The following is a 17,824-nucleotide window of genomic DNA, read 5'->3' on the forward strand; positions in this document are numbered from 1 at the left end:
AAAGGTTTTAATCTGTTCCCACAGAGAAAAAAATAAATAAATGAATAAAATCAAACAAAGGAGGTCGGTGGAGAAAAAGTCTCAATTTATCAGAGTCAGCGTCTGACCAGGAGCAGGATCTGCAGGGCTGAGCCCTCACCCAGGCTGTGGCTTCCTTGAGGGAGCAGCAGTTTTGGCTTGAGCATAGTTGCTGTGATAAGGGAGCACATAAGATCAGTTCCTGCGTGTCCTCCCTTGCTTCCTACACTGATTGTCTTAAGTCCACAGTTAGACATCCAAATCCTACTGAAAAGATTCCTGGTGGGAATTGAGTATTTACTCCCTTAAGCTGTTTGGAAAAGCCCAGCCTCTCATCAGGCCACTTCTAGCCAGTAAAGCAAGTAGGAGTTTTCAGCAGGAAGTATCACTATAAATGGGGCAGGACCTAAATAATGAATTTGACTTTTTTGTCCCAATACGCTAAACTATGTCTGTTAAACTCCTGACGAATGATGAGAACACTAATTATAATTAAACCTTCTTATGTCAAGTGGCTACCACAACAAATTAGATGTCAACACAGATGAATTTTTCCGTCTCTTTTTAAGAAAGAATCCCTAAACAGATCAGACCTGAAATTTAGGCTTATTCCCAAAAAAAATGAAAAGAAAAAAAACATAGAGATTAAAATGAACATAAACCATCTGAGCAGGAAAGGTTTTACCATTTGTCTTTTAAAGGACAGACTTCAGGAGTTCTCAGCTGCTAAACTAAAACTCTCAGGATAATCAGGCCACGCCACTTACTACAAATGACATCCCTTGAGACACCATGTATAAATATATCTGCACAGAAGCCTTTGCTCGGGAGGAGTAAAGCAGGCCTGAATAACTCACATCAGGAAAGGAAGCAGACATTTATGACAAGTGCTTTCTGAATGCAAATCAGAGACTAGCACTGATGCACAAGCACAGGGGGATGCTCACCTTGCATGGAGATAGCACCCTCTGTCTCATTAGTGTTCCTTGTCCTGTTTAATTGCACATCATGGCTCAGGGCAGTGTATGTTAGGTGATGGTTAGGCATGGAGAAGGTCAGAGACCTCCTGGCTGCTAAAGATGTGGGACAGCTCAGCCTTCCCCTGTTTTATTTCATCAGTGCTGAACTTAGAATCAGGCAGATGATTTTATTTTCTGGTGAGAATATACGTTTGCTACAAGAAAGTTGGATGTGATTGTTACTACTGGACCAAATTTTGCCCTGATTTATATAATCAGTGAAATCCCATTGACGTCAATGAAGTTGCCTGGTTATAAGTAAAGGCAGACTTTGGCCGCAGTGTTCATGTCATTTGTGGTAATAAAAGGAATGTCCTAATTCTCCTAAAGAGTAATTGGAGACCAAGAGCATAATTACTTTAACAAGTGTTTCCATTGCTTCTTTACTTGAAAAATTACATTAACTTTTTTGCAGTTTTTAACCCCTTACTAATTTCCTGAAACTAACTCAGTTGCCACTGTTATAAAAGTTAAATACAAGGTTTTTTCAGACCCAATAGATTATGGGAATTTTAAGAGATTTATTCATATGTCATCCTTATTTTCACTGATGATCTTCCAAGATCATCTTCATGATGTAATTTGTAACATACTGGTCTGGTACAGTTTTTCCAAAAGCTCAAAATTGCTCAAGAAAAATATCCAACTTGGAGATGCATCTTCTTTGAAACTACTAGTCATTTTAAGTCATAAGACTATGATACACTCATGCTGTGAATAATATTATTCTTGGCTTGACGAGCACCTCTCTTTCAGACTGTCTAACAATGAATGGCGAGAGCCCTGTTGGGAGGTGTCTGCCAAAGGAAGCACATTCAATACCTTCCAGAAGATGTTGCATCAGAGATAATGCAGCTCTTTTCAGAGAACCAAGCAAAATCCCGGGTGCATTGGATGTTCCAAGTGCACTGATGGTTTCTCAGAAAGATCTTACTGTAAATGCTGACAAAACCTCTTTCTAAAGCAACTGCAAGAGTAGAAGCAAAAGATATGGTAACGTGCATGTTTCACAACCAGGAAAATTCTGCCATACAAAATGGCTTCAGCTGTTACATGCTTTTATATTGCAAAATTACATATGCTTTTGAAAACTATGGCAAATGAAAGTTCAGGTATTTACAAGAGATGCAGCTTACTGCATATTTCCATGTTCTGCTCATTACTGTGCCAAAATCGAGTTCAGGAAGAAAAAGGCCACCCCACAGACTCAAGTGCAGATGCAGATTTTCCTCTTGGCATTTCACTTCCATGCTCATGGCAATAGCAAGATGTGCTTCACCATGGAAGTGTGTCTGAAGGTCACTTTACAGTCACTAGACTGCAAGGTCCTCTCATCAAAAGCAATTTGTTCCAGATTAGAGCTAGTCACCTTCAACAGAAAAATGCTGCAACTCCGCAAAGCTTCCTGCTCCTTCTGCTCAGACTAATTTAGCAGCACTCTACAGCCTCCATTTCCTGTGGCTCAGGATAGTACATGTGCCACATGACTCCAGAAAGGGTTGGTTAAGACATCACCTCAGAGCAATGCAGTCCAGAGACATAGCAAAAGAGAAACAGTAGCTTTAGCAGCAAAACAAAAGTAAAATTAATCTAAAACATAAGATTACTTGTCTTGTTAGATATAACTCTTTAAGGAAAACAGCCAGCTGGTTGATTACTTCATAACCTTCAAATCTCTCACACTGAGATCCTCCGTTACCAAAACTCCTCAGATCAGCTGTGCTCATCTCCTGCTTTCCAGGAAGTGATACATTTTCAAATACAGATATGCAAAATTGAATATTTCAAATACATGTCCGGTATTTGTCTCCATGAAATAAATACACACATTCAACAATAAGCTTGAGGACAACAAGAAACCGAGTCAGCTATGGAAAGGGAAGGCAGAAAGGAACCTGAATAAAATTAGATGATTTTCAAGTAAGAAAACCACATGTTCTCAAAAACATCGCCCAAGTTAGGCATCAAATTCAGGTGTCTCATTTTTTTTCTGATTGATGGAGTTCACTCAGTGAAAATGATGGAATTTGTGAAATGCAACGCTAATGTGAAAAGATGAATCACCTTACCTGCAACCTTGACCTGGGTGGGTCTGCAAGATGGGCATGGCAGAACTTGGAACTCCTCCGCCTGGTACATGGAGTAGTCAGTGCTTGCCACCACAATCTTGTCTCCAGGCTCCCATGAGCTCACATCATCCACCAGATTCAGCACCGTGCTGTTCACATTGGTGTCAATGGTTACCGTAAGCTTTGGTTTCACTGCAAAGCCAAAAGGAAGGGTGGAGGACTCAGTTAATCTTATCACAAAGTGCCAGCTCTTTTTTTTTTTCTTCTTCTTTTTTTTTTTTTTTTTTTTTGGCTGGAGCACCTCCAGAAAAGATTATTTCCTCATTCAATATAAAATATTTAACTCTTCCAATCATGCTTGTTACTGGCCTAAGCTTGGAAAGCAAGCAAACAAGAAAGTGTTTTTTTATTAGATGTGCTCAGGTGGATTTTCCACTAATCCCATGGCTGAATTTATAAGTAGCATTGAGTGGCTCATTTTTGCCCCACTCACTTACTAGTAGCTCTTGTGGATACTGGGTGCTGTGATTTACTGCAGCCAAATGGTCTTCAACATTATGATGGTTTATTTCCAACAAAACAACTGTATTCTACCCTCTACTTCCCATCAGCTGAGCCCTAAAGAATCCTAACAACCTGTCTAATGGCCAGGTTATGCACAGTGGTGTCACAATTAATAACTATTAAACGAGGTATTTCTTTCAAAACCTGTTGTCTTTGCACACGTTGATTGACTAATCCTACCTCATCCCAAAATGCTTCAATGAAAGTTGATATATTTACGGGAGGGGACTTGTCAAGTGTTTTCATGGTGCTGCTGGGTTTTGGAGACACTGCTCTGATTTCTCTGGTAGGGCTCAGGAAGTTACTGAGGTAAATCTGCAGCCATTAAATCTATGTTTGTGTCAATAGCTCATCCAAAATTTCAGGCTGAGAAATTACTCTGGTTGTTCTTATTCTGAGCAGTGTAAGAACAACTAGTGTCAGTCATCAGAAGGCAGCATTTCTACTTTTTGTTGGTCTGGGTTATACCCATACCATCTACCTTAAGCCAAGTACTTAGTGGAGAAGACTATATGTCTCTGGACATCAGAAACAAGAACACCAGGCAAAATTCTAGTTCCTCATATGGCTTTTCTTTCTCAGGGATGAACTACTTCTACCTCTGAAGAGCCATCCCAGAGGACAGAGAGCACAAGTGTAAGACTTTCAAACATGGGGCACTTACCAGAGCTGCCACACAGGAATCGCACTCTGTAGTTCTGGCAACCTTCACCTGACTGGTCCTTGCCATGGCACAGAAACCGATAGTCGTAGCCATTCTTGTAGAAAACCTCAGTGGTTAAAATGGTTCCATCGAGGGTCTCTGCCTGGAATAGAACATAAATATAAAATTGGTGATACGTTCAGACACTGATGTCATCATAAGAGGCTTTTGCTTTGAGTGATGCACAACAGTTGTATAACAAAATGGGATGATTGGTATGTGTGTTATCCAGCTGGCACTCCAGCTGGTGCTTCAGAACAGCTATTGTATGTGCTGACTGTGTAGATTACTGCTAGCTGTATCTGTCTCTCCTTTATCTATATTAAGACCATGTGCTTTTTTGGGTAGGAGTATTCTGAACTTCACTAACATCTGGCCTTGGTGCCCTAGATTTTCTTTTGGTATTTGTGTGAGGTCAGATGACAACACCGAACACAGATGCTTGTACCCAAATGAACTCACTCTCTCAAACCTCTTTGCTGCACTCATGTCATTGCTGGTGGCTCAGCTACACCTGAACTTTGCAGAAGAACAAGAGCAGAGTCTTACTACTTCTTTCAATTAGTCAGTTATAATTGCTCTCAGAGGAAATAAAATAAAATAAAATAAAATAAAATAAAATAAAATAAAATAAAATAAAATAAAATAAAATAAAATAAAATAAAATAAAATAAACCTGTTACAGGAACCTGGCTCCAAAAGGAACAAGAAGAGGAGGCCTTTTCTCACATACAGGTACCAACCTGTAGGGTTGGCTTGAGGAAACAGCTGCATCACACAAAGTAGTAATGGGATGTGTAGCCTCTCCTGTGCTCCTGCTAGAGCAAGCATCACCCCTCAGGTCACAGTCCAGCTTTATAGCTTGACCCTTTCACAAAAATGCAACTAATTGCACTGGGCAATCCAAATAACAACATGCATTTTAACGAGGCAGCAGAAGTTACACCATCTTTCAATGAAGGGCCAGATCCTGATTAATTCACTCATGCAGACCTTCCTTATTAATGCAGCCATGCTGCTGCTGCAGATAGGATTAACACCATCAGCTGAAGGAATGTGCCTCTGGCTGCACTGTGCTTCTGTTATTATCATTGTATCTTCACATTTTCACGTTCAGCATAGTTGGAGCAGGACAGCTGGTATAAATCAGTGTAACTTTAGGAATGTGATAACAAATGCCAGGTTACGCTAACTGAGGAATTGCCCTAAAATCTGCAGGATAAGCTAAAAAGGAAAAAAAATGGTTTTGCTTTTAATGTTCATGGAGGAGGGGGGGGGGGGGGGGGGGGAAGTATCTATAATTTAACAGAACAGAGGGAAAATGGTTGATTCTGGCACAGAAGAATATATTCCTTGTTTCTCTTTCAATACACAAGCTAAAAGGAGCTGTATCATAACGAACATCTGACCTCTGCTCTGAACTAAGTTGTCACTTCTAATTCATGTATATGGGAGCTGAAATGAATGTGGATTTGCTAAGGCCTGGCATAAAGTCATAGGGCATTTTTTTTCCTTTCTTTTCAAGAGGAGATTCTTTAGAACATGCAGGCCTGGAAACTTACAGTCATACTGTCTGCATTCCCATCTACTTCAATAGCTGCATTCGTGTGAATAAGGAAAATCCACCAGTTCATACTATGAACTAGGAACTGTAGTTCCTATAGACTAGGAACCTCAGATTCAGCTTCCCACAGGTATGGAGTATTTTATTGTTTTTTGATAGGCAAAGCTTCTCTGGTACTTGTTTTAACAAGTAGGCAGGTAAAGCATATGGCTGACATTTGCCAAAACAAAACAAAACAAAGGTGCTTTGTTTTGATAACTTCATTTTTTTGCTTGAATAGGCTCTTGCAGTCTCAGAAAAGATCTATTTTTTCACCTCAACCACGTGGTGTAATTTTAATGTTTAACTCCAAATAGATTTCAAACTTCTTTCCAGAGGAAAAATAAAAGCAAAAGCAGTTGACTCCAAAAATGGCTGTGAGCTCATTGGCACTTTTTCCAGCTCCTACATCTGGTTGCAATACCATCTCATTACATTCTGTGATTAATTTTTGAGGTAAAGTCCACTCCAGAATCATTTAAAAACTTTGAAATTTTCATGTCTTTTCTTTTTTTTCCCTACAATCTTCCAGTGGGGAGCCACATATTTTATGATAGCATCTGTGCTGTCCATGACCCCATCTGTACTCCTTTTCATGCCAGAAGCCAGAATTTACTGAAAGGAACCTAATTCTACAAACTTTTGTCTCAAAACAAGAGAAGACTAGACAGAGCTTGTCGGTTATATATTACAGCTGGAAAATAATCAGTGTCTTTTATTTAGAAACAAAAGTTACTGACAAGCGCAATATTTTGGGGGCTCTCATCAGGACTCACACTGTCTCTCTACTGCAAGAGGTAAGCTGGCCTACCTGGATGTCAATGGGCTGCCTACAGATTTTATCAGGGTGAGCAGCTTTGAAGTCAGAAAGCTTCTCCATGTCTTTAGATCTTGCTTTCTCGGGCTTCTCAAACCACTCTGTCCATTCTACATCTGGAGACAAGCGCAAACAAGAAGAGTCATTTGAAAGTCACGCCTAATGAATGCAGCAAAAACACATGAAGCATAATTTGATCTCAGATATCATTCACAAGTTTCTTCTCTGATGATCTGATTCCTGCCTCTTCCTGCCAATCTGTCAGCCACTTGTAATGATGCTGTGAAGTGCAACCAGCCAAAGGAGAGCAGAGTTATTAAAAGCTGCATAATTGGAGCACGCAGTATGAGCATTATTAATAGTTATGGCTTTTGGATCCGGTCCTCTTTAGCTGCCTTTTTGGATTTTCAGATCAAGTTTCAGTTACTGTATGTTGTCTGAAACGTGGACATGATGACTATGCAGTCAGAAGAAATAAGAGGCTGTGTGCGATATCTTAGATCATAAGAGATGGAATTTCATACCTAGAGCAACAGAGGAAAATGAACGCTAGTTATCCAGAGAGTCCTGGAGACAATTGAGGAAAGAATCTGTGCATGCTCTTTACTTGGGTTAGCAGCAACATAAATAGCAACTTGCAAGCCCACTCTTCTCAAACAGTATTGCAATAAAAGGACAGTTCACCCTATTTATCAACTCTACCTCTGAGTTAAATAGCAAACAGACCTCTTACCTTGAACCCACTCACTAGTCGAAGAGACATTAAAGAGTTCTCCGTTCTCAGCTTTGAATAGTTTGAATACTTTCGCCACAGCTGACCCTTTGTGACCTGTTTTTAAAAAATGGTAAAATCACTGAATGCACTCAAAAAATGTCAAAACCAAAAAGGTAATTTTCCCCGTGTATATACGCATAATTCGGGTTTATTCTCCAGATTTAGCCTAGTATAAATTCCATTAAAAAGCTACTAAGGCTTCAGACACTGGACAATCAGGAGGATTCAGCTTGCAACAAAACAGTTTTATAAGGAGATTTTGAGGCTACCAATGCAGGATAGACAGATTAAATCTTCAGCTGTTGTGTACTCGGCTTGTTCTATAGCTTTTAGTCAAAGAAGGAGGCAGAGGCTGAGCTCTACTGAGTTACAAGGGTTTACACTGGTGAAAGATCTCGCCTTTTGTCTCATGGTTCAGATGACTGAGGTTCTACCCCGCAGACTGATGCTTCAGCTGCATTAATTGGAAGTAGTAAAACATAAAGAGAGCATTCAATTAAAAATCTCTAACCATCAATTGTTCTCAGCTTGATGTAAAGCAGTGTCAAATGAGAGCCCCGTTGACCAAGTTCAGCTGCAAGTAACTTCCAGAGATAATGTCAAGCCAGCATTTTGTGCATGAATTACCTTGATATTCAATGTGGTCTTCAACAGAAGAGGAGGGATTTCCTTTAACGGTAATAAAACTCCACGGATGCCTGGAAAATCAAAATGAGAAATGATCAAATTATGTCATGCATGAGGTGAGAATTTTTAATAGCTTAATATTTTTACATTTCTCAGGGGCTCCACATTCAGAACAGTCTGATTGATGTGAAAGGCAATTTGATTAAAATTAAAACTATCTTAGGATTTTGTATTTCTTCAGTAAATATGCCACAAGATAAAGAAGCTCAAAGACAAATCCTTGCTCAATAAGGCATTTCTCTTCTAAAAGCTTTGAAGGGGCTTGTGTGCCACAGATGCATTGGACACCAGCAGCTCCCAGGGGAGCCTGACGATCTTGTGTGTGTAATAGAGAATACAAAAAATAAAAATAAAATAATAATTTTTAAAAAGCAGTTCTGCTTAAATAAATTTAGCTGCTGAAACGCTGTATATCACAACTGTCTTTGGAATGATTCATGGGAATTTCTAATAGACAGAGTGGCTGGCAGAGAGCAATAAAAAATACCTACATAGTGTCTGGGTGTTCAGTTTCCTCATTTTGAACATTGAATGGGGACAAAGGTTTACGAGTCTGTATTGTCTATTCAAATCTTATCCTGTGTCAGAAGTAAGTTCATTACTGTCTGATATTTATTGGTTAAGTAGGTTTAGTAGCTATCAGCAGTACTGGAAAATGAACACATGGACAAGTAAGCAATGGAGACAGATACTGAAGTACCTCCCAACACTGGAGGTGAACCCAATTAGTGGGGGTCAAGAGGGAATTTTATCTCTGAAATAGAAGAAATTCTGGCATACCAGCTCTTAATGACTAACAGAATAACAAATATGCTTTTAGAGTGGTGCAGAGATGCTTGCCCTTACCCTGGATTTAGCAAACAACCTGCAGATTAAATCATGTCTCTGTCAGTAAAAATACCCAGAGGTTTCAATAGCATCAAGATGCACCCTTGAGTCTTACAGGTTGCCTTACATTTACCATCTGCTGGTATAAGTGAAGTTACAGACTGGGACTTCAAGAAGAAAACACAGGCACTGACAGAGAGCCACTACAGAGCGCTCAGATCACTGCTGGTGTGAGCTGGGCTTTGCTGAGGGTCACAGCCCTGTGCTGCAGGGGAGCACTGGCCCACCCCCATGCCCTGCCACATCCCCACAGCAAGGCGTTCCAAGTGGAGCGTCCTCAGCCCCAGCACAGGACAGGCTCGAGGGAAATGGCCAGCATAACAACCTGGGAGCCTGCCAGCCAGCCAGATGCCAGAAAAGTTGCCTGTGCCAACTGCCAACGGCACTGTTGGGCTGTGATCTCTATCCAGAGAGAGGAGGGGGTGGGGAAGGAAAGGCACTTTATCACTCAGCAGGAAAGATAAGTCACCAAATTCAAAGCAAATGGCAGAGAAAGATGAAGGTTCCATAATAATCTGAAATAATGATCTAAAGGAAAAGAAGCTAGCTAGTTCTGCAACTCAAGGCTTGGTCCTATTTCATATGTTACAATACTTGTTTGTCTCAGTAAGTTTATCACATAAACAATCATAAAGTCTTTCAACCCTGTTGAAATCTGTTCGGACTATATGAAACGAAGGAACCAGTGAGGCCAGAGCCAAACCAGTGTTATTTGGGTGGGGTTCCAAAGAGAACAACTGTGTCATCAAGCGCTGAAAGGCCTTCTTCTAATTTATTAGTTGAAGAAATAAAAAAACCTCATGCTTAAAGAGCAAAGTTGCTTTTCAAAGGAACAGTAATATAAGAGGAATCATAGAATAATAGAATCAGAATCATAGGGGTTGGAAGGGATCTCTAGAGATCATCAAGAAAAGCATCCAAGTGGATCTTAAGTATCTCCAGAGAAGGAGATTCCACCAACTCTCTGGGCAGCCTGCACCAGCGCTCTGTCATCCAAACAGTAATGAAGCTTTTCCTCATGCTCATATGAAGCATTGAGGATTCTAAGCATTGAGGATTCTAAGCTAAGCATTGAGGATGCTAAGCATTGAGGTTTCTAAGCATTAAGGACTCTATGCATTGAGGTTTCTAAGCATTGAGGATGCTAAGCATTGAGGATTCTAAGCTATGCATTGAGGATTCTAAGCATTGAGGATTCTAAGCATTGAGGATTCTAAGCATTGAGGATTCTAAGCTAAGCATCTATAAGCACTGCCAGTGTGACAGTTTGTGCCCATTGCCTCCTGTCTGGCACACCACTGGAAAAGATCATCCTTGCATCCTGATGTTCTGGACTCAGCAAATAAGCAATTGAAACACTGTCAGGAGCACAGAACCTTTTTTGCATAAATCAGCATTGCTTGTTGTCTCTTCCACAGCAAGAGGGATTTGCATAACTTTGTAATCTGGTTGAACACGGTGTAATTGGTGATAGGAATTTGTCCATGTAACTCCCTCCACCACCTCCATGAGAAAACAACCCAGCCTATGGCTCAATAGCCTGACTCACAATGTACCTCAGAAAATATGAAATAGAAATTATCTGTCTCAAATTAGTAGCTGGACTTGACACCATTTTTGTCTTAGTGTTGCCCAAGATCAGTCCCAGCCAAGAGATGATCTGATAAAGAGGAGCTGGACTGGCCAGCAAACCCCAAGATCCAAGCAGTGAGATGTGTGTCGGCAAGCTAGAAATTAAAATACATCTTCTTTCCTCTGCCATTCAGACAGTTTTTCACAGTTTTTGAACATAACCACTAAAAAACAGTCCTTAAAATGCATTTTTTTAAGCTTTGCACCACAGTACAGGTAGTTTTGCTCATATCAGTAGGCTGGTGAGAGACAATATTTACCAGCTACTGCTACTACATGTTACCCACCATGTTTCTGTTATTTACATAGGGAAATATTGTGGTCTTAGAGATAACAGCATGACAATGATTAGCTTTCTGACTAAATACAGCAGCAATGCTGAAAGTCACACTTCAATACAAAACATTTCTATGGTATTTCCTTTATAAGCGTTTACAGCAGTGAGAAACTAGCATTAAAACACCACAGTGGCCTAAAAACTTCAAGAGCAATTTACTGTTATAAACATATGGGAATACCATCAATTTATTCTTGTTGCAGAATTGGGAGAAAAAAGAAGTACAATGTTCAAAAATCTTTTCCTGTTTCCAAAATGTTGGTCTTTAAAAGGAAACCCATCAACCTACTGGGATTTAATGTGAGTTCTGAGTATATGAGAGAAAGGGTTGGACTGATGGGGGTAGCCTGTATCTGGAGACTACTTCTGCAGCTTTGCATCTCTGAAGCGCACTGCCTGGTACGCACAATTCCCTGTAGTATTTTACACAACCTCTTTATCAGCTGCCCCAAATGTTGCTCCATCTGCACATGCCCAGCTGACACTTGTGCGTTCCCATAGACTGCTCTTCAGAATCATTTCTCAATACAAGGCTGATATGTTCTTTCATGCTTTGCAGTGACCCCCCCCCAGTGACACCACGGTCCACAGAGGGACTCACACTTTTAGCAAAACAAAACAACAGAGTAAAAAAAAGTGCTTGTATAAATTCAGATAAACACCAAAAATATAAATGTTACAGTCAAGCGAGTAGCAAAACTTCTCAGCAGCGCATCTGCCAACATAAGACACCATTTTTGTCACAGAAGTATTTATAGTCCACAGCATAAATTAACGCATGCTAAATTTCTATGCTGCCAAGTCCTTAAATCAGTATTAGACAAGATGACAAATATAGATAGATAGATAGATAGATAGATAGATAGATAGATAGATAGATAGATAGATACCTATATGCATTTAGCCAGGGTTAAGTGGCTTCTATCCTACTCTCCTTAATGTTCAACCCATTCTATCCGATGTGTGTAGGTAGATATGCTTCTTAAATCTTTGAGGTATGGCTTGAGAATAAATAGGAATGATTAACTTGTAGGAACAATATCTTGGAAAAATATCATTTTAAATATGAATAAATATGCTTTTCCTCAGTTTGCTAATAAAAATACCCAATATAGACAATGAGTGCATCTTAAACTATCTAATTAACTGCTAAAACCTCCTGTTGAAAAGTTTTCCTGTTCTTTCTTTTTTCATGTGAAAGAACTTTGTGCCTTTGAGAGAGTGGAATTATTTGGACATCTGAGGAGCATAATAAAACCTCTGTTCTGGGAGAACTGGCAGGACTGGCACATACCTAAACCCAAGGTGGAGGAAATGCTTGCTGCCCAGTTTGGTCATTGCTTTCCTGGCTGAATCGTCCAAGTTTCTAGATCCCTCATCATTCACTGCTACTGACAGGATCATGCCATTCGCAACTCTGTCCAAATACTGGGCAAGACGTTTGCTTTCCTCTTTGGCTCGGTAGGTATCAAACCTAAAGTGATAAAAAGACATGAAAAAATTTACCTCACTGAGATCACAGCTCCAAAAAGCATTACAGAATTAAATAAAAAAATAAAAAGCTATAAAGAAACATCCCTTTTGTACTGCTTATAATAACAACATTATCCCATTGCAAAATCACTTCTCTGGGAGGATATGTTACAGGTTGCTATTAGATCAAATTGATTAATCTCCATCTGATACAACATCTAGACAATAACACTCTGTTTGCTCTCTGGTTTTGGAGATGAATGACCTAGAAAGAACTGTGTATACATGCAGTAGCACTCATTTGAACTAGATGATAAACATGTTTCTGAGCTTTCTGAGAAGCTGTCCCAAACCCATTTCCAAAGATTCTCAGATCTACATAGCTATGAAGTCACTCACCGGTCTGAATGGACAACTGCCCCCATCTTTGGGTCAATCACATGGACAATGACACCCCGATGGCCCCAGCTCCTTTCAAAGTAATATCCGCCTTCTTCCATGCCACCAGGATGAAGAGTCTTGTTTAAGAAAGTCCAGGACAGCTTTTTCTTGCCATGGATTTCAAGGGTGCCACCCTCACTCACTCCAATATACTTCCGCCCAAAGTAGGGGTTGGGCTCGCTCCCATCATCCGCTCTGCAACACAAAGGGAGGAAAAGACTCTCTTATGGGTTTTCACAGTTAAGAAGTCTCTGCCCTTCTTTTGTTACGGCCTGACTGCAGAAATGTCATGACTAGCAATGCACTTCCTTCAACAAACCCAAGAATCAGTAGGTGCTCACACTCTACAGAAGTAAATGATTTGAAATAATACTAGCAACTACAAAAGATAAGGAGCAATCTGGAACTCAAATTACTTGTTACCCAGGACTGAGGAGGTGCAAAGCCCAGACTGAACAACACATTTATGTTCTTGAATTCCACAGGAAGTTACTATAACAAAGACTTGGTAGATCTCATTTGTTGTTAAGTATGAGTTTGGCATCCTTGAAAATTGGAGAGATCCTGTACCAAGCGGCAAGGCATAAACGTCTTATCCTTTGGCTCACCTACTTCTCATTCTCATGCAGAAACATAAGATGCTTAAAGAGAAATTTCAAAATAAATTAAGTCTTTAGGCTTTGAGCTTATTGAGGAAAATCCATTAATCAGCTTGAGTGGCTGCAATGTACTTGCTGCTTTTCTGGCATGTCCAAATACTCAAATGTTCATTCCCCAGTAAGATACGAAATCAAAACCTGTGTCATATTATTAAAGGCCATTTAAATTGTTTAATAAGCTACTGAACTTTCCACAAAGCATAGATGATAAACGTATCTGATGAAACACAATTTTAAAGAACGTTTTGCTCCCTGTTATGAAAGAGACCTACTGGAAAGTTATAAGATATTTCGTTGCGCATACAAACCTCCCATATAAGATGATAACCACATTGCCTTGGTAAGGGCACATCTCGCTGCCGATCCGCAACTCTCCGTCATTTTCAATGAGAATATATCTAGTACGCAAAACGATAGGCTGTACGTCGTCTTTAATGATCAGTTTTCCTATGTAGAAAAAGTTATGAAATTTGCTTTAACACACAGCAACCTCACCAGAGGTTGTGACACCATTGTGCTATGCTTAGAGCTCATCTAAAATTGTGAAAAATTCTGCCTTTCTTCCCCAAAACAGCTCTCAGTAGAAATTCTGAAGATTTAACCTATTATTTACTCAGTTCAACTCTTGGAGATTGCAACTAAGATTTATATGGAAGGGAGCTCACTCAAAACTGAGACAGAAATTCAGAGTTAAAGTGAATAACAGCTATTTGTGCTAACAGTCAGCAGCAACACTGTGCCTCTGGCCTTGGAGACAGAGGCACATACGTATCTGCAATGTCCAGAGACCCTGAGAACACAACTACTGCATTATTTTATCAGTACAATAATTTAGCAAAAAAATGTTTCTGAAGCAAAACATGGAATTAATGAGTATACTGAGGTACTTTTGTAAATTCTCCAGAAAGTATGACAAATAATTAATTACGATGGCTAGAGGACTGATAGCATCTCGGCTACCACCCACCCTTGTACCAAATTAGAACTGGCTTTGTCCAGCAGCCAGCCAGTTCCCAGCAAGCAATAGCAGCCTCTCCCAGCATGAGACAGAGTGATTTTAATAGCCAAAGGGGAAAACACTCCTCACCCAGCATTGCCAACCTGGGGGCAGTATGTTTTACCTCCATCCATGATGTGGATTGAGTGGACAGTTGCTGAAGACGAGAGAAGGAGCTTCCTGCCATTGCGGATTTCGATGTGGTTATCTTGGTTGTGACCTGGGTTCCAGATTTCTAGCTCAGGATCCTTGTCAGGACATGCCACAACTGCTTCTGCCGAGTAGAAATTCAGAGCAGTTACCCTGTTGTGTTCAGTGCAAGATAGAAAACCCTACATCTGGGCATCTTTAAGCACCATCCTCAGCACCCTCCCTTGCTGCTTCCCTGGAACACAATGGTATCTCAGTGCAGCAGAGTACGTGTGTCCTTACCTTACAGTTTAATCTGTATGGTTGGTTTGGTGAGGGTTTTTTTTGTTGTTTTCTGGAAGTGTGGAAAAAACATGCGAGGCTGTTATCAGAAAACCGCCAGAGAAAAGGCTGGAATTCTGGTCTTCCTACAGTGATATTCTGTCTCACATCCATCTGGACAAAAGTCTTTCACAGGCCCAGAGAAGAGGTTGATGAAAAGTTAAAACAAGAATTGCCCCTAAAAGTGCCACCTGAGGCTTGAAAATCTTTGTTACAAAGATACTGATATATGTTTGCTAACTGTTTTTAGTGGGGATAGGACGTAAAAGTGCTCAAACTATCAGCAAAGCACCACGTGCCTGAGAATTACCAGTACATGCAAAAAGAGCAATAGGAATCCCACAAGTGAGACTCCAGCTTCATGAACTTTTTCAGACAGAAGTGATAAGGACTCATTCTCTTTGAGTTCACTCATCTCTGCACACGGGTTTGGTTATAGATTACAGTGGCGTAATAGATAAACTGCCCTCATACCAAGTCTCAGAGTCTCACATGAAAAATATTTACTTAAGATAAAATATTTCCCTGATATAATCTCACCCAACATGCAAGTTTCACATCTTATTCTCATCAACAAAACTCACAAGTGCAGAAGTCCCATGTATCACACATATTTTCTGAGGCTGTAATTCTTTTTGCAATCAAAAAGGCTTGGGACTTCTGACCAGCTCTCCAATTTGTATGCTTTAAAACTAAACCACTGTAGGAAAAGTACAGGAGTCACAAATGGATGATGATAGATGTGGGGTGCATCCCCTGCCTTCAGCAGAATTTTGGCTCTGTCACTCAGTAAAGTTGTGTTTGTTTTTCCCCCATGGAAAGTGTTTCTTTCAGTCAATGGCAAGGACTTAAACTTGGATCCGTGCAAGGAAATGTGCTGGTGCTGATGCCATTGATGGAGACTGTTGTGTGAAAACACTGTGAAACTCAACAGACACCTGTAATTCCACAGCAATAGAAACAAAACTATCCACCAGCATTCAGTTTCCTCTCGAATTCCTCTGCTAGCTTCATATCTTAAGAAAACAACAAAATTGGACCAGCAACTGCCTTGATGTCTCCAGAGACCCATTAAATACCAATATTAAAGGTGAGCAAGCAACACCATGCCTTGGCTCTCTGAGTCAAATATTGATCAGCATCCAGGGCCTGACTTTGATACTACTTGTGCCAGGCAGAAACAGGAAGTGTACTGCACGTCAGCCACACTTTTTCTCACTTAAAAAAGGGTCATTCTGGATTCCTACCAGAAGACACATAGAATTATAGTTGAAAACAATAAACATTTCAGGCAGAAGATGAGATGTATAAACAGATGCTCAGAGATACATGTGTATCTCTGAAACAAAACAAACACATTGACAATAAATTCAGTGTCCCATTATTCCCTCAGCAATTGGTTTAAGTGAAAAATTTGCTAATGATGAGACAAATAAAACCAAAAGTAGTTGTTCGTACGTAGAGTTATAATTTATCAACTCAATTTCAGGAGGTATTTCCAGCTTCCTTTTCTCCTGCAACTGCTTAGGGAAGACACTGCTTGTAAGGGACAGAAACCAAGGGCAGGGATATCTCTGCTCTTTGCTGTCTGTGTCTACACTTGGATGCTGCAGCAAAATCCTTGCCTCCCGTAGCCAGAGCTATGAGGACTGAGGGCTTTTTTGTTATTTCTTTGTGGTGGTTTGCTAGATTTTGATTTGTTTGACTGTCTTGGCAGTCAGAGGGCTGCCTGTGGGTACTTTCACCTGCTGACAAATTTCACTCTCTGCCACTCCAGCTGCTTTAATTCTGGAATATTGGCAACTCAGAAAAATGCTTTTCTCCTGAGTTTTCACACCTTGTCCTTGGCTTTTTTTATAAGAGCTTGGACTAAAGAGTGATAAGTTGCTCAAAATACACCAATAATGTCATTATTTAAAAGCAGTGTTACAAACCATGCCCTTTTTCCCTATGACAGGAAAACTTACCTGTGCTTACAGAAGAGACTACATACAGAAAAAAAACGAGGCCTTCAGCCAGATACTTGGAGGTAGGTAGAGCCATTCTTCACGATTTCTCTGCGTAGACACCTTGGATACCTGCAAATACAGAATATCAAGAAAATGTGACTTTTTTTTTTCCTAACAGGCAAAAATTATTCCCTGCACAAAGCAATGTCATATCCAGCTCTATTACATCCCACTTCCACTCCCATTCAGGTCAGACTAACACCTTTGTGCTGCTTAGGTATCAATCCAAGCAGAGAAGAAGCCAAGGGCAGCTTCTCACCTTTTCGTTCAGGTTAAACCCACTTGGGAATCCAAATAGACACACAGAAAGCAACCAACAAAAGTAACCAAAAAACACCTTAGGAATGCAGGATAAACATATAAAGCTTCAAGGTTCTCTACAGCTGAGTATTCACAAGTGCAAAAAAGTAATGAAACACAACAGAGAATGTGTTTGCAGAGTGACAAGTCTGCAAGGAGGAACCTCTCACTGGCACCTTCCTTCCCCTGTACTACTGACACATTTTTAGCAATTGCATTTTGCACACCTCCGAGCTAAAATCGTATTCAAACTTTCAGACATGCAGTTTTTCCAATTTCAGATCCAACAAAACACTGTCCATTTAATCTTCCAGCCTAGAATTTGGTTGTAAAACCCAAGATTGCTTTTGAAACCAGCCTAC

The 17,824-nt window shown here is 40.2% G+C and overlaps 1 protein-coding gene across 3 annotated transcripts in view; it reads right to left on the reverse strand.

The window, feature by feature from the left end:
• The window catches only part of CEMIP (cell migration inducing hyaluronidase 1), a 102,495-nt gene that overhangs the window by 32,474 nt on the left and 52,197 nt on the right, over positions 1–17,824 (reverse strand). For all 3 annotated transcript variants that reach the window (XM_015873036.2, XM_015873038.2, XM_015873033.2), the window contains 10 exons: positions 17,121–17,231; positions 14,807–14,956; positions 13,994–14,132; positions 12,985–13,221; positions 12,407–12,586; positions 8,196–8,266; positions 7,527–7,622; positions 6,788–6,909; positions 4,335–4,476; positions 3,107–3,298 (listed from right to left, as the gene is read on the reverse strand). In XM_015873036.2, the coding sequence (XP_015728522.1) occupies positions 3,107–3,298; positions 4,335–4,476; positions 6,788–6,909; positions 7,527–7,622; positions 8,196–8,266; positions 12,407–12,586; positions 12,985–13,221; positions 13,994–14,132; positions 14,807–14,956; positions 17,121–17,196 (1,405 nt within the window). In that variant the 5' untranslated portion in view covers positions 17,197–17,231. The remainder of the gene's footprint in view (positions 1–3,106; positions 3,299–4,334; positions 4,477–6,787; positions 6,910–7,526; positions 7,623–8,195; positions 8,267–12,406; positions 12,587–12,984; positions 13,222–13,993; positions 14,133–14,806; positions 14,957–17,120; positions 17,232–17,824) is intronic.

The sequence above is a fragment of the Coturnix japonica genome, chromosome 10, assembly GCF_001577835.2.
Source record: "Coturnix japonica isolate 7356 chromosome 10, Coturnix japonica 2.1, whole genome shotgun sequence".
Lineage (NCBI taxonomy): Eukaryota > Metazoa > Chordata > Aves > Galliformes > Phasianidae > Coturnix > Coturnix japonica.